The 22324-nt window shown below is 40.0% G+C and overlaps 1 protein-coding gene across 1 annotated transcript in view; it reads left to right on the forward strand.

Annotated features, from left to right (window-relative positions):
- PTCHD1 (patched domain containing 1) overlaps window positions 1–17224 on the forward strand; it is a 46514-nt gene extending 29290 nt beyond the window's left edge. Inside the window, exon 3 of the mRNA XM_009561080.2 lies at window positions 3156–17224. Within this exon, the coding sequence (XP_009559375.2) occupies window positions 3156–4810 (1655 nt within the window). The 3' untranslated portion in view covers window positions 4811–17224. The remainder of the gene's footprint in view (window positions 1–3155) is intronic.
- Window positions 17225–22324: the final 5100 nt, after the last annotated feature.

Genomic DNA, 22324 nt, shown 5'->3' on the forward strand with positions numbered 1-22324 from the left:
CAGGCAAGACATAGCACCAGCAAGAGAAATAGAGGTAATCAATGCAAATCAGTTAGGGATGCAAAAAAAAAATAGAAACTCTGAAATCACAGTGTAGTGAAAGAAATTCTCACAAAATGCTTTCATGGAGCTATCTGCCCTAACCTCTGCGAGTTAGACTTGTGTAAGCATCAGCAAGTCAGAGAACACTGGAGATTGTCACCGCAAGTTGTGCTTGCAGTCAGTATTCAGAGGTTAGGTAAACCCTTTGCTAGTTAAATAAGGCTGATCTATGGACTGCCATACCTAATTTGTGCACAAGTTTGAGCTTAATCTTTCTCAGAGGATACTGAATCTGGTCAGTATCATCAGTGCCACCGATGCAAAAACTATGCAAGTTTGTCATTTAGGCTTAGGTAAATGAGAACTTTGTAGTATTATACAAATGTACAATTGAAGGAAAACACCAATTCCTAGCACGTAGATTGTGTAGCAAACAACAAAAGGAACCTATCCTAAAATAGAAGAGAATCTAAATGTTTTTCTCTTGGCTTTGTGGAGCACATGTGATGATGCCTCTTTGTGCGTTTACTTGAGCAATTCTTTAAGTCAGATTCCATTTTAGGGTAGTCTCAAAGATTATGTAAGAGCAAATTGTGTTTTTATGTTTTCAGCTTAAAGAAAATATGTGGTGTAAAGAGTCACGTTATGAGACACCTGAAATCTTATTCCTGTTGAAAAGTCATGCTCAGAATCATATTTAATTAGCTCTAAATTCCTTTATTCCTTGCAAAGCCAAAGGCTTTCCAAATTAATGCAGCTATTTCAGTATTTTTAGGCAAGAGCCTATTATGACTGAAATGTTTTTTTACAGAAACATGTTATAGCTAAAGCTCATGATGGAAGTAATTTGTAATATTCAATGACCTCATTTTATACTGGTTTGCTCATTCAAAGCTAATGCATATGATGCCATGTGAAATTCTCAGACAAGCCTGTCTGCAGGACTTATGGGAGCCATAAATGGATTAAACCTCTCACTCCCTGCTTTGGCAAGTGATCAGTTACATTTAAATAAAGGTCAGTCTGTCTTTACAAAGAACACACTGAAAGCAAGCTTAATAGCTTTCCCTACTGAGCCTAGAACATAACTATTTGAAGCATAATTAGCAACAGGGTGCCAGTCACTGATTGCGCTTTTTGCTTGATTTTACGTCTGGGGTGTTCCAGTATTTCCCATTAGCTTTAAGAGGGGGCACAGTGCTCGTTATCAAATTGACAGTCTTGACCTGGCCTCTGAAAGCAGCTGTAAAACACTGTTTGTGAAAATTAAGACGAATGCCAAATGCTATAACAAAACCAGAAGCATAATAGTGCTACAAATTGGACAGTCGTGGTCCATGCCGTGACTCCAAATAACAATGTAGGTAAGGTACCTGATATACATGAGAGCACTTTGTTACTCTAAATACCAGGTGACTGTGATAAGGAGATACACCAGCTGTCCTGTTATCTCATCTTATGAGCTCTGTATGGATTATTTTATTAAGTTAATTAAACATTTAGCCTACTTGAGGCATTTAAGAATAAACATGATCATAGAATCATAGAATGGTTTGGGTTGGAAGGGACCATAAATATCATCTAGTTCCACCCTCCCCATATATTTTGTGGTTTCCTGGTTCTTCATTATACCTTGTTTGTTTGGGGTTTTCTTGACTGATGATAGTAATAGCTCATGTGGCAAAACTGGAAATCATCTGCAGGTGCAGAGAATAGAGCCGATACAGCAATTCTGGTGCTCTGCAGCCAGCCTGGAATTCTAACAAAGATCTCCGACTTACCTTGGCCTGCCCTGAACATCAGCTTCAAAAATCCAGTGATTGCACTTCAGTGTCCTCAGCAACAAATTCAGCACTGATCATTTTATCTAATGTTATCAGGGAATGGGTAAGAGCAAAGTACCGTGGACTGGCTTTGGGGAATTTCTGGAAATAATGCAAGAGCAAACCAGAGAGGTAGACAGCAAAAACACCAAAAGAATAAGGAGGAGGGAGTAATCAAAAGGCAGCAAAGAGGGTGGGAATAGATGGAAAGGATCTATTAAGTAAAGATGAACATGATAAGAATTATTATGAGAAAATATTCACATTTTGGATGTGATATCAGCAAGACTTTACTTTTACATGCAATTCTGTGTGAAAAACCAACCTACTTTGATAGGTTGGTGATGGCTGCAGTCCCAGCTCAGGTCTACTATGAAAGAGCAGAGGTCTGTGTATTCCAAATGTAACTTGGTTGTCATTCACAAAAAAAAAAGAAACCATAAGAGAAAGATGACCAATCAGGGATTAAGATAAAACCATGCACTTTTCCCAATTTGCCTGCACTTGGGGGTTAAACATGGGATTCTAGGTCTGCAGGTCTTTATCTCCTTTCATGAATGCTATATCCATTCTAATAGTTAAGTGCATTACAAAATGTAGGAACTGCCAAGAAAAATAGAGCTGTATTTGGTTTTATTAGCCCTTAGACATATTAAAATAAGGAGACCAATGCATTAAGCAGTTCCATATCAGTTCTAAAATTCTGCTCTCTAAAATGTATTTGTGATTGTTTTTTGTTTATTCTGTTTCTAGGATTTCTTTTTTCCTGGTGGAAAATTTGTGTGGGAAGTGGAGAAATCAGTGACTGATTTACTTGGCAATGTTCAGCTTATATGAAGGTCTCATTTTTTTTACAGATGTTCTACAAAGCAACCATCCAATGCTCTGCTTCCAGCATAGGCACTTCAAGGTTGTATTTCTTTGTTTTCACCACAGGTCAGATCCCATCACCAGGAAAAAACTAATTTCAAAGCATCTTCCATCACAGGCACTCTGAAATAATGAAACGAAACAGCCAATCAGAAAAAAATTGTTTTTCTTTAACCTATCAACCCTGTGCCAGCGATGCAGAACTCTCCTCAACCTCTGGCAGTAAGGTTTGCTAGTCAGGTAGCAAATGCATTCTTGTGGCGTAGGCCATCATAATAATTTCTCTCTTCTGCAGGACATTTACTTCAAGCATTGATAATAGCAAGCTGTGTCTCCTTTGAGTCTTTTAGCATGTCCACGTTACATTTTTCTACATGTTGATTCGAGTACTTTAAACACTGGCTTTGTTCTCTATTGTAGGTCATGGGTTATATGGGACTTTTGAAATGTTGTCCTCCTGGAGAAAAACTAGAGAAGACCAACATGTTAAAGAGAGGACTGCAGCTGTATTTGCAGACTCCATGCTCTCATTTTCTCTCACCACTGCCATGTACCTGGTCACTTTTGGAATAGGTGCCAGTCCCTTCACTAACATTGAAGCAGCCAGGATTTTCTGCTGCAATTCCTGTATTGCAATTTTCTTCAACTACCTCTATGTACTCTCCTTTTATGGTTCCAGCCTGGTGTTTACTGGCTACATAGAAAACAACTACCAGCATAGTATCTTCTGCAGAAAGGTACCAAAGCCAGAGGTATTGCAAGAGAAGCCTGCATGGTATAGGTTTCTTCTGACAGCCAAATTCAGTGAGGACACAGCAGATTCGGAGGAAACGAACACTTATGAGAGTCATCTTTTGGTGTGGTTCCTTAAACGCTATTATTGTGACTGGATAACAAACACTTATGTCAAGCCTTTTGTAGTTCTCTTTTACCTTGTTTATATTTCCTTTGCCTTAATGGGCTACCTGCAGGTCAGTGAAGGGTCAGACCTGAGCAACATCGTAGCAACCGCAACACGGACCATTGAGTATACAACTGCCCAGCAGAAATATTTCAGTAACTACAGCCCAGTGATAGGGTTCTACATCTATGAGTCAATTGAGTACTGGAACACTAGTGTCCAGGAGGACGTGCTGGAGTATACCAAGGGCTTTGTGAGGATATCTTGGTTTGAAAGCTACTTAAATTACCTTAGGAAACTCAACATATCTACTGGATTGCCCAAGAAAAACTTCACTGATATGTTGAGGAACTCTTTCCTGAAGGCCCCTCAGTTTGCCCATTTTTCAGAGGATATCATATTTTCCAAGAAGTACAACAACGAAGTCGATGTTGTGGCCTCCAGGATGTTCTTGGTAGCCAAGACAATGGAAACCAAGAGGGAAGAACTTTATGACCTCCTGGAGACCCTGAGGAAGCTCTCTCTCACCTCCAAGGTGAAATTCATCGTTTTCAATCCATCATTTGTGTACATGGATCGTTATGCCTCTTCAGTGGGAGCCCCCTTACAAAACTCCTGCATTAGTGCTTTATTTCTGCTCTTCTTCTCTGCATTCCTGGTGGCAGACTCTCTGATCAATGTCTGGCTCACTCTAACTGTTGCCTCGGTTGAGTTTGGAGTTATAGGTTTTATGACGCTGTGGAAAGTGGAACTAGATTGTATTTCTGTGTTGTGCTTAATTTATGGAATTAATTATACAATTGACAACTGTGCTCCACTGTTATCAACCTTTGTCCTGGGCAAAGAGTTCACAAGAACTAAATGGGTGAAAAATGCCCTGGAAGTGCATGGGGTAGCTATTTTGCAGAGCTACCTCTGCTATATTGTTGGTCTGATTCCTCTTGCAGCTGTGCCTTCAAATCTGACCCGTACACTGTTCAGGTGCTTGTTTTTAATAGCATTAGTCACCTTCTTTCACTGCTTTGCCATTTTACCTGTGATACTGACTTTCCTGCCACCATCCAAGAAGAAGAGGAAAGAGAAGAAGAATCCTGAAAACCGTGAGGAAATAGAGTGTGTTGAAATGGTGGATATGGATAGCACCCGAGTGGTTGACCAAATTACAACAGTCTAACTTGTTTGTTTGTTGCTTTTTTACACTAGGTCTTACTGAGAAAAAAAAAAAAAAAAGAGAAAAACCGTACTAACTAGTACTGACTAAATATCTGGGGAGGGGAAAAGGTTTGGAGGTTTTCCCTCACCCCTCTAATTCAAACCCAGGAATATTCAAAACAATGGGAGAAATTAAAAATAATTTTTCAAAAAAGAGCTGGGGGATTGAACCTTGCTCAGCTCCTATAACAGGTAATAAGAGAGAATTTGCATACACATGCAAATAGGAGTTGAATTTTAGACGCATGAAGTAAGATCTAATGAGAGAAGTTGGGTTCCTAAGCAGCCGTCTGCATCGCCTGTACTGCAGATGCTGCAATTATTGTGGCTAAACCCAATCAGATTGAAAGGTCAACTGTCAAGGCTGAAGTAGCACTAAATGTTCGCTGGATGTAAAGGCTTTACAAACTTTCTGCACAGCAATAACTCAAGTCAGTGAGTCAGCTCTTATAGGTCTTAGCCATCACATTTAATTTTTCTTTTCTGCCCTAATCTAAACATTTATGCAAGTCTGTATAACTATCTGTACTGGGAAAGAAGGCAGTACACAGCAACCAAACACTTTCTAAACACTTATGTTATGAATCACTTTTTTTTCCTAAAAATAACATTTTAAAATGTAAATCATCCCTTGTAACATTTTTAATCATGGTTTTATAGCAGTTTCTTTTTCATATAAAAACAAAACAAACAAAAAAAAGAACAAAAAAATGAACAAAAAAATTCCAGTGACTCTGTCACTCTAGAAAATATATAGTTCTATTTTATACATGTCTCGCTACTAGTTAAACACGTAATCTGCTTTACCAACTGTAATCTTGTTAGGACTCTACTAACACGTGCAAGTGGATCTAGCAGCAGACAGAAGATGGTGTACTGAATATTTCAGCACCAAAATCCATGACACAAACCTCAAATACTAAAATGTCAACAAGGAAGTGAATGTTAGGGCTCTTTTAGCAAGAGCCTATTTCAGGCCATTCACTGTTAATGCACACTAAGAGGATTAGTGCGTAGTTCTACGTAATGTATAGCTTAATCCCTCAGTCTTCCTAGAGGACCTGTAAAGCAATAGACCTTGCAGCTATGGGCTCTTCCAACAAACCGTGGACCATAAGAATTGTATGGAATACACCAAAGGTTGGGACTGTGGTTTAGCAGCAGCAAGTTTAACGTTGTCTCCAAAGAGCCTATATCTATGGGGCCTATTGAAAACGTCACATCTGAGGGAAGACAAATTTTAAAAAAACCTTAAAAAGATTACATTACTGAGTCTTTTTGGAGCTGTAAGTTCTAAATCAATAATTTTGTCAGCATCTGTGATGTGGAGTAATGCAGATAAAGAAGCATCTCTTTCCTCTTCCGCCCCCTCCACCTTCAAGAGCAACAGGCTCCTTACTGTAAGGTTTTATCATGCAGCTGAACCCCAGCGGGGATACGTCAGCTAGTTCTGTAGGCTTTGTTGAGAGTATTCCAACTATACATTGCCTGCAAAAACCCAGTTGCAGGAATCAGGCTGGTGTGTTGGGTGGTCTCGTGAATATATGGACTATTTTTGGTGCAAGGTGAATGTATTGAAACCAGACTCCTTTATACATCTCATCCGGAAAGTAAGATATAAGTTTTCAGCAGTTGGCACAGCGTTTGCCTCAATAACAGTTTCTGGAGGGCAAAGGGGTGTTGCAGGAGCCTTGGGGCTTGGACCACTGAGGGCACTGTGGCTCAGGAGGCTGCCTGTGTTACCCATACAGTGATTAGCACATCTGTGGTCACAAACACAGGGTATGCTTCATTGCATTAAACTGTTCTAGCATCCAGTCCCAGTGAACCCCCATTGCGTTGTGAAAAACCCACAAATGCCACCTAGTGAATACTAATTTTCAAGCAAAGAAATACTTCTGAAACTTCCTCCATTGCAGAAAATAAGATAAAACGGATATTTTCCCCTGAAGCAAGATGTTGCATACTGACTAGCAAAACAGGTCAGCAGTGCAGCTGGCAACATTTACTTTCCCCTGGATAAGTCTCTCCACTGACCAGAAGGAAAGGAAGCTGCGTCCAGGAATGCACAGGCTCTTTGCTTGAATAAACAACATTTGCTGTGGTAGCAGCTGGGAAGCTGTAACAACTACTTCGGCCTTGGCAGAAATCAGGTGGACACCTTAAAGACAGCCAAATGAATGTGAGGTGAGGGAAAAGATTGTTTTCCCCTGCTTTCTTTAGATTCAGGCTTGGGGTTTTCAAGCCGAAAAGCATTCCTTAAATATATTTTCACTGTAAAATTTCTGTAATGGTCATTATATCATTTAATTAACAATCACCCTGTCTCATGGGTATTCAACAGGCAGCTGCAGTGGCTTTTAAGCTTCTGAGGGCATTAGCAAATTAGTTGAGAGTTCTAGAGGAATTGTAAAACCACTTTTGGCAGCAGCAGTCTACTGGCTTCTGGGACACCTGGAAATGGAAGATGTGCAAAAGAGGTTGTTTGTACACCTCAGAGAGGAATACATAGCAAACATTTATTTTACACCTTGTCTCATCCCTAGTACTTGCAAACACGAGATGCAAGGATGACTACCATAAAGCTCTTCACATCTAATTGAAATGCATAGGTAGAAGCATCTTTAAAGAGATATCCAAAGACGAGCTTGTAGTTTCACGGATCTCTTATTGAATCTCAGCATGTGAGGCCTTCAGAGATCTTCAAGGAGGGTGATAAAACCTGTGATAAAATTAATTCTCTATCTCAAAACCTGTCAGAAAAAGAATGTAGAGGCGCTCCTATGCCAAAGTGCTGCAGGATGTGCTTGAGTGTCCACGGAAGACCAGGTGAGAAGTCCTGCAGCCCACCCCTTTGCCCTAAGGCTGAGCCAATGACATTAAATTGTTTCTGAAGGATGTTTGTCCAGCCCATTCTTAAAAATCTTTTTAAGGGCAGATTCCTCCCCTAGCAGTTACCCGCAGTGCCATTACTCCACCAGTAACTACTAATTCCTACTGGCTGCCTGTGACTGACAAGGAGGAGCCATGCCGCTGTCAACATAGGAAAGGACTGGCCAGACAAGAGACAGTCTCTAAAGCCTCCCACCCCCCTCAGAAATCTGAAACAGAGACAAAAGTAACATGGACATTTATCACAGTTTCACCTCAAGCTGCCACTTATCTCCCCACCTCCAAGCTCAGTGAGGTAAAGCCATGAAAATATCCAAGGCATACTCAGCCTAGGTCCATGAGATTTCTGCCCGAATCCTGATATGTCTGAGGGATGCACCAAATACACCTTCTCTAGCTTGAATACCTCAACAGGAACCAGAGTGACATGTTCTCAAGGTTTCAGACTATGCTAATCCACTTTGGCCTTCCTCCCCTTTGACATTTTCCTCTGGAGCAACGATCTTCACCAAAGTCAATTGGTCCTCACGTCACCAATTGATAAATAGGTGTGGATTCTGTGCTCTGTTCTCAGTCCAAAGCACTCCCAGTGGCTGACTGTGCATAAGACTTCTTTATCCTTACTGGTGAACCTCTGTTTTGGAAGACTACCTAGGCTTAAGTGTGGTTTTTTGTCATACTCTTCAATGGCTTTTTAGCCCAGGTATCACTGTGGTTTTGTTTGCAATATAGATGACCCGAATTTTGTATAAACTCAGTGAGCATAACAAAGTATTACACACCGTCAGGCACTGACTAAAATCTAACAACAAAAATTTAACTGAGCCTAACGAGACTATGTAGAACTGTGGCTCACTGAGCACATATATCTTGTACAAACATTAAAATTTCCATACAGTAAGGTATGGTGTACAGTATATTTTCACAATAGGGTAAGCATGGGGAAAATGAACAAATCTAAGTGCCAATGGCCATCAAGATCAGTCTAGTTTTCTCATAACATAATTCCTAATGTTGTCTTGGCACAAGTTCATTTTCAATTTACAAGTATTCTAATTAGAGGAACAAATGAAGAGAGAAAAGTTGGTGTAACTGGAATAACTATGCCATAAAAATTAATTGATGAAGCCAGAATTTTCTGCCCAAAGGTTTATGTGGAAGTGTTCTACTTAGATTAAAATTAGAGCTGTGAAAGCTGAGTAAAACCTGTCTGGCAAAGAAAAAGAGCTTCTTTTCCAAAGACAAGCAAACACACTTGTCATGGTCAACTGCATGAACCTGGAGGGAAAGCAGTTCCAAAGTGGCCTGAGGTTACGTTGAGCCATGTGAGGATTCGCATCTGCTCTCAGAAGCTTTCTGAGCCAGCACTGCATTCAGGTAAAACATGTACTGTAAATTGAAAGGTGTACTTTTAAATGCTTTTCTCTAGGCTGACTGTCTTCCTGTGAGCCACAAAATCTCCCCTCAACCAATGTCTAGCTTAATTTTATTCAAAGAGGAAACAAAAGAGGGTGGCGGTTTGACTGGGCAGAGTTCAGGAGAGTCAGAAAGAAGACCTGATTTTTCTAAAAAACAGTGAGGAAGCCAGAAACAGCTCTTTAGCAAGTGATTTTTGTGGGAGAAGAGCTACCAAAGCTTAGCAGACTGATGTTTCTCCTATTTGTTAATTTTGGAAGCAGATAGTGTGTTCAAGGAGATATAGGGAAGGGAAGCGGAGTTATTAGGAGTGAGCCTTGGGTTCACTGTGGACCCCCAATTGCTGTAGCTGCTCTCACTTGTTTGGGAGCTGACAGCAGACTGCAAACACAGGAGGGGCAGGGGCAGCTGTGTTGCATGGGAACTGGGAACACCAGACCAGGCACTGCGGTGGGGATGCTTCCCATGTCACCATCCCACAGCCCAGCAGTTTATGGGGGTGTGCACAATCCGGAGTATGCTCGAGCTCCCATGCGCGCACAGCTAGCTCCTCACGTGCCTTGAGTTATGGCAGCGCTGCTGGTTTTTGCTGAACCAGAGCTCGTGTGGTAAGGCACAAGCCACTTCTTGGACTTCTTGGACTACATTGATAACTAAAACTACTTGTCATTTATTTACTTATAAATACTTTGAAATAAGTAAAGCCTTCCCAGGGTACATAGAGCCCTCATGAGAAGGCGGCTTGGAGGGGTGAGAGCCCCTTTCCATCCCCAAAAGTAGACAACATCCTCCACCATCACCAGGCACTACATCATAGCCACAGGGCACTTCAACTCATGGTGGGGATGGACCGCTCGGGAGGCCTTGTGAAACCTATCCACTGGTGGGAAAGTGCAAAGGAGAACTTTTGGGGTGTTTTTATTGTAGGCTTGGTTTGTTTTTTTTTCTGAGAAGAACATAGCAAAGGCACCCCAGGAGGGAATTCAAAGAGATATTCCTGCTCACAGCGCATAGGTTGGGACAGAGTAACATGCCCCAGTGTGCCACCACTCACCCTGTTGTAGTCCTGGCACAGCTTCTGCCTGGAGGAAGGGCACTTCAGCATCACCTGGGGCTGCCTGGGACAGCTGCTTCTCAGGCATGAATCAATCTGATGTAGTTGGTGTTCTGCAAGTTATTACCTTTTTTTTTAATTTGAAAAAAAAATGTCAGCATAAACAATTCTAGGTTATTTAAGCTCCAAGAAGTCTTAATCTGTGCATCAAATAAATGGCTTTCAAGATGTCAGGGGGTTTTATTTGGCATTTTTAAAAAACTATTTTTACTATTTTTGTATTAATTTAGGGGGGAAAATTGTATAATGAATTTCAATGTATAGTATAAGCCTAAAATAAAATGGCTGTCTCTCTCGTTGCTTCCTGTGCTCCCAAACTGCTACAGGAGTTCCCATATCATCGTCAACCCAGCAAACCAATTTACTTGGCCTAACCCAAGTCATCAGGCTGTGCAACCTCCCTAACTCTTATCAGAGAGGAGTGGTGGAGCAGTTCAGGGGCACCTGCTGCAGCATGGAGCCAGCAACATCCCAAAGACAAAGGGCACACTGCTTCTCCAGCAGCTTCTCTTGTCCCAGGCTGCACACACTGCTCAGCAGCAAGCACAGGGAAGGTGCATTCATCAATGGATGCTTCACATCTATCCATGTCCATGTAATGACATCCAAGTCTGCTTTTGAAGGAGTTCCTAGCTACTTCAGAACCCCCACCCAAGCAGGCAAAGCAACAGCGAAGGTAGAAGCCTCCAACTGATTTGACCTAGTGTTATCTGCTCAGGCAAGAACTAGACCTACCAAAATTCCATATATAGACCTGAAATGTTACTATTGAACATAATTATTATTATTATTAAAATTTTTCTTACCTGCACCTTAGCATCCATAAAGTTAGGAAGCCTCATCATCACTGCATGACTCACCTTTGCTGCTCGCCAGTAGAACCACAGCACTGCCCCAGGATCTTCCAGTGACTGTGGTCCATCATCCTCTTCCCACACTTAAGTAGACCACCCATTTACACCTTTTCCCAATGTTTTGGGGAAGGGGATCAGCACCCCTATAGACTCACATGGACCAACTGCTTCAATAGAGAAGCAAACTACCACACCAAGTGACAGGGGTGACAGTTACAGCTGCTCTGTCACAACTGGTTACAGCATTGAGATAAAAATCAATTTACTCTGAAAAGTAGGTGAGCCAGACCCAAGCCCAGCTCAGGGCAAACAGCAGCAGGTCTGAAAGCTAGTGGGCTACCAAGGGCTTTCAGTCACTTTAGGTTAATGGGAAGATTAGGTCTTCAATTTAAAGATGATTTCTGTTACCTGTTACATCTCATGGCCATGTCCCTTCCAGTCATACTTTCTTCCAGTCATACATTGCCTTAAATTCAGCATCCTCAAGCACTGTCGGCAGAAATTCTTGCTGAAACAGGAAATCAAATTGTATCTATTCTAATTCCTAATCTAATGCAAGAGAAGCCACGTCTAAGCATCACACAGGAACTCGAGCAAAACTCCCATATAAGGTTGGTGTGCCTCATTTGTCTGCATTAGCAGGAGCTGTTCATGCAATTCTCCATAGACTTAATTTACAAAAATCAAGCTTTCCAAATGTGTAATTGATATATTTTATTCTGAAAACTCATCTGTATATATACTTTCAGAATAGAGGCAGGTTAAGTCTAATTTTTAGGTCATCAGGGAATACGGTTAAGCCCAAAAAATGTTCACGAATGGCATGTCAATTACACATGTAATTCTTTCACTATTACATACCGATCAGAATATTGTCATTGCAAAGTACCACATTTCCTTATTTATATAACTAATTTGGACACAGAACTAGACAGGATTATGGACTCAAAAGAGGGAAGTATACTCACATTTACATTCATCCTTCAAGCATCACTTAAATATGTATAAGTTAATGGCAATGTAGAACTTACTGAGGAGAATTGGGTTTGTTTTGCTGATTTCATTGGCTGGCAGAGAATAACTGAAATATATGGCAAGCACCTACCTAGAAAGAACCAGGGAGTAAGATATTTAACAGTCCATCAGTGGAGATAGAAGTCCACTTGAAAATTTATAGACATGGGAAATGTTAGAATTATGTTAAAGACCCTAGTACCTGGGTGTCTGGACAATATACAATAGAGTTTGTTATAGATGAATGCAGAATATTCTATTCTGATTCTTCTTGGCCACATTCAGTCCCTTTAAACATGATCTATTCTATAAACAGACATACTTTTGAGCAAGACTTGTACTTCTCTTCCTAGAAATTATTGAGTTGCACAGGTGAATTTTGCTGGAAACAAAATTTTAAATGTATACAAAAAAAATGGAAGCCAGAAAATACAATTCACAAAAAAATATGCCTTCACATACTGATTATATTTCATAATAAGAAATCTGTTCACTGATGCTACAAGTGAAAATGATTTTATATTTGTCAGTTATATTCAGAAAAATGAGATGCCTCACTAATATATATAGTGTGTACACCCCCATGCCAATTATGTATTTTTATACACCCAACTCAAGCTGGTTTCATATAAAGAGAAGGAAAAGCCAGCCCAGAAACATAGTTGAAAGCTGGTAGGAAGAATGATTTAGCTGTCCTGAAATTAGTAATGAATCAGCAGAGAGGGAGCAATAGAAAGGTTGGTAAGGAGTTCAGGAAAAAAGAAGCCAGCTGCAGAAATGCAGAGCTGTTGAGAAAGGTTTTATTTTGTCAGGTGGATGGAAGAGAATTGATACAAAAGCTGAGTTACAATGGGAACGAAGAATGAACAGTGAGAAAAATTACATGACCATATGTAAGATTTGCAGCTGTAATGTATATTAGGGCTGTCTAATAAAAGACAGGGTCCGTCCATGTATGGAAAATAAAAATTCACAGCTGCCTAATTATATGAATTCAGATACAGATTCAGTACTTATTGCTTTATATAGATAGGTAGATATCATTCATTTAGTTACATATCATTCATGATCTTATCTGGAGTCCAGAGCTGTAGACTTTAGCATGATATATGTACAATATGATACAGAAAGAGCAATCAGTTGGATTCTGGTTCACAACTGTTTGAATAATAACAAATGAACCCTCACTCTTTTTTACTACAATTCTTATGGAAGAAGCTGACTTTTAATGTTTCTGAAACAGCCATGCCTTCCTCATCAAATACTTAAGTGTTGGAGGGTATTTTTTTCTTTTCTTTTTGAAGATGCGATCAATTTTCTTCCTGGCCAAAGTGAGCCCTCAGGCGCATTACCTACAGCAGGAAGTGGGAAATACAAGCTCTCTTAAGGTGATTCCTGAGCCAAGAACATCTGCAATTGAATTTTTCTTTTTTTCCTCCTCTCAGCATGCTATTGCAAGTTCTTCCAGACTGGTGTATTGACAGTTTTACCAATTAGTATACCACATCTCTGGCTGCACAAGAGGTAGGATTCCGACGAGCTGCTCATGGTGTTTCTTCCAGAGGCAGTGGCCACATTGTAATTTCAGGATTATTCTTCCTCATTAGCCCCTCTGATGGGAGCCATTTCTGCCAATAGCTTGGATCTTACTGGAAGGTTGGCTGCAGCAGCTGTCACAGGAAAGCCAACAACATTTTGCTGCTCTGACATACCTCTGATATGCAAAAGTGACATAACATATATTATTAGATCTACAAAGGCAAAGCATTCAAAGCTCAGTGTCAGCACATCATATTATACTTGATATCGCCATCTGTGAGCATGTTATACGACAGATTTATAACATGGAAGTTGCAGAAAAGGGGAGAGTAAAAGAGAGAGAGAGAATACAATTTAAACTACTCATTCAACACTCTGCAAACCTCTCCATCAAGGGAAGAGTTATTGCCTCACAGTCAGTGGTGACACCAAGCCTGAAGAATCTAATTTACAGGAAAAGGTTAAAAGACTTTGGCTTAGAAAGGGGAAATCTGGAGCTGAGATATGTGACTTCAGAATTACAGAAAGAATTGCTAAAATCCATGAGTTCCTTTTTTTGCCCAGCATGTGCTTCAAAACCCAGAATCTCGGAATACAAAATGTTTGAAGTGAGAAGCAAATAATAAATTTATGAAGAATATTTCACAGGTAGAAATTACATATATATATGGGAAACTGGAAAGTCAAGGGAGACAAAAAGTCGACTCAGATGAGAAATGCCTAAATTTACTGTAGAGAATGCCATAAAAACCTGCACAGAAAAACTCCCAAATGTACTTACAGCCCTGAAGAGCTCTTCAGGTGGTCTGTTCCAGGACCAGTCTGAAAAATAATGTAAGAGTTTTAAATTACTGACAACTACAACCAACGGAGCTTTAAACTGTGAAGCCTGAGTAAGGAAGAAATAGAAAAAATTATAGGAAAATAATGATGGACTTTTTGTGTACCTCAGCACTTCTCCAGAGACTTCATGGGAGTTATAGCTTACAGTACTTGTTTCAAGCATGGCCCATCAGATTCCAGATGACCGTTTTCCTCTTCCCCTTGAAGCCAAAGGCTGAGTTTCCTTTCACCAGTCCACATTCTAAGGCAGATGGTCCCTCTAACACTGCCCAAGGGACCAAGGGTCTGGGACAGAGGCAAACATCGACCAGCACGGGTGTGATAGGGAACAGCCCATACCCAATCCACTGCAGGGCAAAGCTTTATTACTCCTTCATCAGAGAGATATGCAAAAGAGGCCATTCATCTTTTTATATTCTTTAGAAGCTTGTAATAAAAATTGGCCACTATGGTACTTTCTAAATGTGCTAAGATGTAGATGTGCTATGGATGCCATCCAGGCATACTTAATGCTTGTGCTTTTCCAGTTCCTGGTAGACCTCAGCCTTTGGCTGCAAGACACGCAACCCATCTGACATTCATATTGTAGGTTTTATTGAGATAACTGTTTGCTGAAAGACGCTTTGTTTAGATCAAACAAATCTTTTTAATTATGAGCTGCTTTATTCACCCCAGAAGGTTTTCCACACCTGCCATCTCTGTCCTCTGTTAGCACATTTGGAAATGAAAGTGACCACAGTGGCAAGGAGAGAACTGAGAATAAAGTAAAAGCACCATTATTTTTGCTAAATGGCAACTGATTTTATGAGGCTCGATTATGAGTGATTTTGTGAGCCTTGTTTTCCACTACCATATTTTTCAAAAGGTGCTCAATATTCCACTCCTAAACCAGGAAGACCTATAGGTTTTCAGTATACTCTGAGAAGAGTATAACAGCTGGCTTCAAAACATGTTGTCCAGTGAAAATAAAATATTGGAAAGGGGAGGAGAGGTGGATAGAGTTGCTAGATTGGAGATATTCAGCAGAAAATATTGGCTTAATTTTTTCAAAGAATAAGAAGTTCAGATTTTTACCTTTGTTCTGATAGGAACACCTTACTGAGTCTGACAAATTCAAAGCATATGAAATCTTTCACAAAAACTTCTGTGCAGAAGAAGAGAGGCAGAAGGTGAGCTGAGAAAAGACATATCTTTTCTGACTTACTTCTATAATGTCTTAGCCTTGTCACAGACCCAGGTAATAGCAGTGTGTCTAGTATCGAAGCAGTGGCGTACCTGTGTTTGGATACAATCATTTTATGGAACAGTAAAGAGGTAAACAGTTCCCTGGTAAGGCAGATACCCGCCGAGCTTATTTCAAAGTGCTGTTGAAGAGAAGGGAGGCATTGAGCTCTAACTCCACAGACAAGGGAAGATGGGGCAGATGAACCGCAAGCAGGCAGCACTTCACAGGAAGGCAACAGCAAAAGCAAACAATAGCAAATGTAGTAATTGTGTGGAAGCACGGATTTGGATGCAGAATTGACTGAATGTTGCCAAAAATTCTTTGGTCTAGGAAAAATAAAGTCAAGGAGTGTCAAAATCCAAAATCTCTCTACAGCTTGTTATGGCTTATGTGTAATGTCACCAGTTCTTTGGTGCTCTCATGCCATTCAAATCCATAACTGTTTCTTTAGACACAGTTCCTGTAATGTATGTTAAGTCAGCCAGTGAGCAAATACAAAGCATACATAGGTGTTCAGTCATAGATCTGTAGTCACCAAAGGTAATCCTCCACAGATATCCCCATTCCTAAAATATGTATGAAATACATGTATTTCACAGAACAATGTGAAAAATCTACACAAAATTCTAATCTACCTGAAAACAACAATTTGCTTTGAACAGGCCAAACAGAATGTAAAAATTGTTTCCAGCAAATACTTTTACAAGCTCTAAATATGAAGGTAAAGTAGGTCTATTCAAGTCTTCTGAAGAGAGTAAGAGAGGAGGAATGTGAAAAAACACATGGAGTGCAATTTAAAGAAGCAAGCAAGCAAATCATGATCAGAGTATGTCTATAAAACCTTGGCAGTTGACCTTCACTGGGTGAGGATGGTAAGTGGCTTGGAGAATCAGCATTTCATCAAGTGGTTGAGTATATTTTTACCCTTATCAAAATATGAACCAGCTCTTCAGGTAAAAACTGATCATGCAGGGTTTGCCCATTTGCCTGCTCTCAATGAGGGTGAAAAAAGTTGTATTCCTAAATGAACCTGTGATCTCTGCTGACTTTGGTTATTTCAGATATATTTCTGTTAACTACTAAGGGGAAGAAAATCAGAAATAAAAATGTTCTAAAGCTTTAATACTCTTTCTTTTCTTGAGAATCTATCCTACACCTCCCATTAGCTTCTTCTTTTCCTATGCCAGACCTCTCTTACAAAATTCCTCAATTTTGGCCAATTGGCTCAAGCGCTCCCCTAATACACTCTTGCAATTGTAAGCACTCAGGGGTTCCACTAAAAGGGTGGCTGGATGCAGCTTCAGGACTAATTGTATCCTATGAGTTATAGAATTATGCACCAACAGCTAAAAGGACACAATTACAAGACGAACTATTGTGACACACACTGTGTAATGTCATACAATCAAATGCAATGTTTAGTAAACATGAACCTCTTTGTCATTTTGTATTTATTTATACAGGTTTAAAAAAAAATAAAGCACACATTTAAAAATATTACTTTCTCCTTTGTGTCTCTGCAGCATTATGCAACTTCCCAGCGAGGCGGACGTGTAGGCAATGCCTGTGGGATTAGGCAATGACTAGCGAGGAATATGCAATGCCTGTTTGATTGAATTACACCTACAAAGAGAGAGCTACAGCCTTCCAGAGAGACATTAGGATAGTAAAGGAACAGCTACTAGGGGTTAGCTAGGAGCTGCCTGGGTGGCAAAACCAAATATCTGCAGATGTAGTAGTCTCAACTAGGTCATTGCTTAAAGGACTACATTTTTCCAGCAATATGTCTACAGCCCATTGTGCCAGTAATGAAAAACCAAAAGGTTTCTAATGCCTGGGCTCTCTTCTCAGCCACAGAGCCTGTTGGAAAAAGAAAGGGGGGAAAATTCTTCCATGTGTCATTGGAACACAGCCCTAAAAACTGAGAGGTGATGCGTAGCACTGTAGAAAGTCAGTTTAATCACCGATCCACAGATTGCCCCACCCAGTCTCATGTCATGTGAAGGCCTTCACAGACCTCTAGCAGGACTGCCCCCCTCTTCTCTGGAAGTGACAACACACATTTCAAGACAGCTCTGTCTTTCTTTAGAGAAAGATTTTTCTGGCTTCTTGACCTCCCACGCTGCCATCCACCTTCTCTCTCCTATTGCAATTTATTCTCATTCTCTTTTATCTCACACACACGCACATTTGATAGTCCAATGCAAAAGGGTGATCTCAGCCCATTCCCCTCCAGCTTAAGCCTATACAACTTCCATTGGCAAAGGAAAGCACTCTGTAATTCTGGCAAAATGAACCACTTTCTGCTTTCCTCACTAAACCACAGAAACAGGGAAAAGTCCTCTAACAACAGATATCCAAAATACTGCTGAGAAAGTAAGGGGTATACATGCTACTAATTTTTACAAACAATGTGCTATGAGTCTAGTTTAAGTACAATGAGTGCTGGAATTAAATCCTATGCGGAGAGACCATGTGCTTATTTTTTTCAATGGTTACAGAATCATAGTATTTTTTGTGGCAGCAGTTTTGATCCGTGCTTTGAATAGAAAGCAATTACAGTGTCAAATGGCACTATTTGAAAAAAAAAGTGACTATGAAATTTAATTGTGTTCAAATCCCAGAGTTATTGTGGCACAATAGGAACTATCACATCAAATTTCCACTTCATCTCTGCACTTCATTGCTATACATTTGCAATGGATGTGTGTGTATGCATATATTTTGCATACTCAATGTTACCCTTAGCAGACAAGTGAAAGGGAGATCCCACGTGGGCTGTTAATGGCCAGCTCTGTTCAGCATTTTCACTACTACCATCATGGAGAGTGCAAGGGAGAGTATATTGGTAAAATGTTGTCTGTTTAAGTCAGGAAGGAGTGCAGAATTTCAAAGTTTGAGAACAGAAGTCAAAATGCACTTGACCGATTGGAGGAATGATGTGAAATCAACAATAACAAATTCAGAAAAGGCAAATCCACAGGGGAAAGACAAATCAGTGGTACAAATATAAGATGTGGAAAAAATGGTTAAAGAGAAGTTCTGCAGAAAGACATCTGGAGTTGCACTTGGTCACTGCTTCACCATGAGTGAAAATTACGGCGATGCTACGAAGCCACGATGTCTGATCTTTAGCCAATTTATTAAAAAAATGGCATACAGAAGTCATGGAACACACTCTTTTTTCTGTTCTCCTTGGAGCTGATGAGTCTTCAGCTGAACACTGTGGGCATGACACTTGGAAAGAGCACAGAACTAAATGGCAGTGAGGAGTCAGGAAAATAATACCTTCTGCAGGAAAGCCTACTTAGTCAAGTACAGCTGAATTCGAGGACAATCACAATAATGCTTTTCTGTATGAGGAGGATATAAAAGAAGGACAGCTATCAAATGTTTCCCATGTCCTCTGTAGGTGGGACAAGACAAATCATCTTAATTTGCAGCAAATATAATTCAATTTCCATATCCTCATTCCAAGAATAGGCATGCACTGGGAATATGCTACCCAGGCTGGCTGTGGAAGCATCTTTACCAGGGTTTAAGAAACAGGTGACACAAAAAAAAAAAAAAAATGCCTGAAAAAAACTAGATACTAATTCAGTTCTTTTTCTACAAGAGCCCAGTATTTTCCAACTCAAGTATGGTACACCGATTTATGTTGCCTAAAGCTATGTCCGTTTAAAGTGGCTTAGATTGAGTATTCAGAAACAAATGCACCTAAAATTGCTTGTCAGATTACTTTATCTAAAAGCTGAGTTCTTGGCCTGTAGAGGCTGGAATGTGTTTTTTAAAAAATGGGAGCTTTATGTATCTGTAGCTAATACTTTTAAGTATGGCAATTTTAAAAGCTGTAGCGATACAGCCGCAGGTAAGTGGAGAAAATGTGATGTTTTCTACTGTTTTCTGATGCACTTTAATATGTAACTGTGAAATCCAGACTCTTTGGCTCTTAGAAAAACTCTGCCATAAGACATTCAGATGGTCTAGGAAGCACAGAATAGCAGCAGAAGAAAGAGACAATTTCATTCAATGTAGAGTCAGTTATTGGAAGTTTATGAGAAGAGAAATCCAGACTAAAGGCTTTCTCCATTTCCTTCTTGCAAATCAGTCTTTGAGTGTTTAATGAGTTCCTATCGGCCTATGCAAATAATTCACAATGAATAATTTATCTGATGATCTTTTCTGTTTGTGGGATATCTAAAAGCAAATTGGTTTCCTCTCATATATTCATTATTCAAAATTACGTTAGCACAGCCTTAGGTAAGTGCATTTTCACTGCAGTTGCTTTGCTCCACAATTGAGTATTCGTACCACCTACCCGAGGCAAGCAACCCACCAGATTCCTTTTGTCCTCTACACAAAGATTCCTTCCAACTGAATTGAGATCCTGCTTTCAACAAGCTCTGCAGGCTTTCTCTCTCCACTGATGCAGCAGAAGGGTCTAACCTTCTAACCTCAGCATCTGAACTAGACGCAGGCATCCAGATTAAGTGGGCAGTAGGAATTACTGCCTATGCAAAACTAGGGACCTTCTTGGGCTCCCACTTTCCAAATTAGCTGGCTGAAGGGAAGCAGCATTAACCAGGGAAACAGAAGAATCTCTCTTTCAAGCATTCGATTTCTGCCATGTAAGTCCCCCGTATCTTCCATAGCTTTGGCTAAGCTGCTTTAATTAACCATTATCATAGACTCATAGAATCATTTAGGCTGGAAAAGACCTTTAAATTTAGTTCAACCCTGTATTATGTATATGCTTACTCTTGGTTTGCACACAAGTGATTGGATAAAGATTATGACCTTAGTCTCAAATCTCATTTTAATAGTCCCTACTCGAAGGAAACTACCACTGTGCTGCTAGTCTCCTCCAGTTTGGATCAAAGAGGGTGGTAGGAATCAGGACATGGACCAACAGGAGGAATTCTCCCTCTGCTCCTCAGAACAAAGAATTAAATGCTTGTGTGGAGAACTTTTAATTCACCTTTGTCATGAAATTTAGGGATGCCAGGCAGACCATCTAAGACAGCAGGCATTGTTTCTGTTGTGTAACACACTGAAGATGCCAAAGGATGGCAGAGAATTGGCAAGGTCCTTCAGCAAGCAAACTTTGCAGAGGAAGAAAAGCTTAAACAGAACTATAGTTGTCTTTCCAGATGTACTTCAAACTTTTTGATGGTCATACTACATGAAGATAGTTCTGTAAATTTCCTTGTGAATTCAGTGAAGACAGTTAAAAGATGCAGCAACTAAATACTATGAAATATTTGTGTTAGAAGCAGCACTTGATAGCAAGACCCGCTGTATTAGCCATTTAATGCATCCAGCTCCACCAAATGCTTTCTTTAAGCATGTCTTCTTTAACATTTTCAGAATGGAGAATGTCATATACGCCACAGCATTTGCTTTTGCAGAATAACTTTCCTCACAAGTCCACTTGAGACTTCCTCTTTCACCTTTTCAAACTGCTATAAAAAGTAATTAAAAGTTATCAAGAACATTTTTATTCACAAATTGAAAGACTCATTACAGCAAAAGATAAGTGATCTAACACTGTTGACTGTTAGTGGCTAACCTATTAATGTAAAAGTGGGAGCTTGCATGGTCGACTTAAAAAGTGGCAAATGAAAGAACAAAAAGAATGCAAGGAGAGAAAGATAATTAATGGAAGGAAGAAGAGAGGCAAAGAAATAAGTGGAATGGGGGGAAAAAGGCAGAAAAAGAAGGTAAAAGATAACTTAGTGATGCCCTCAGTAGAAAGGAAAAAAAAACCAAAAAAGCAAAAAAAACCAGGATATTGGGAAAATGCAGGAATGATACCAGATCTTAAAATAATCCCGAGAAAACAGAAAGTGATGTCAAAATCGCAGTAATCAAATTTTTGCCTTAAAAAGTCAGTGACAGTTTTGAGTAAATGTTTAGCCACATAAAATCGAACTCCACATCTCTAACTGCATGTATTTCTCAATTAAGTCAATGAGATCCAATAGCAAGAGCAGCATTCACATCTGTTATTTTCACTGCAGAAAAGGCAAAGACAACACTCTTCTCATGACTGAACCTTCTTACCGTCTCTTTGTAGCCTCTAACACACTCCTAATATATGTCTATCCCAAAACCACTGTTTCTAGCCTTCCTCTATTGATGGCATCCAGCTGAAGAGAGGCCAGAAAGGGAGAGCTCACATATTGTCTGTTTTAATAAATAATCATTAAAAGATAGATCGGTACCACCACAGCATTCTCTAACGCGTAGTCTATTTGCCTTGAGTCAGCTCCTCTGTGCTTTCTCCTTATTCTTGCAAAATCGAATACTACATCTTGCTTTTCTTTTTCTTCAGCACAAGGACTGCTCTTACCTGAAAAATATTGTAAACTCATTCAAATTTCATGAATCTATACAGGACCTAATGCAAACTAGCCAGGAAGCAGAACAAGAAAGTCAAATGAATGAGTAAACTGATGCCTCTCTACTGCCCATCAACAGTTCTTTTGCTGGTTTTGTTAACTGCAGGCCTGCCTAGCTTTCCCCACACCCTTTGCAAAGGAAGCTGAAAAAATTATGAGTGGCCAAAACTTGCTCAAT

This window comes from Cuculus canorus, chromosome 1 (genome assembly GCF_017976375.1).
Source record: "Cuculus canorus isolate bCucCan1 chromosome 1, bCucCan1.pri, whole genome shotgun sequence".
Taxonomy (NCBI): domain Eukaryota; kingdom Metazoa; phylum Chordata; class Aves; order Cuculiformes; family Cuculidae; genus Cuculus; species Cuculus canorus.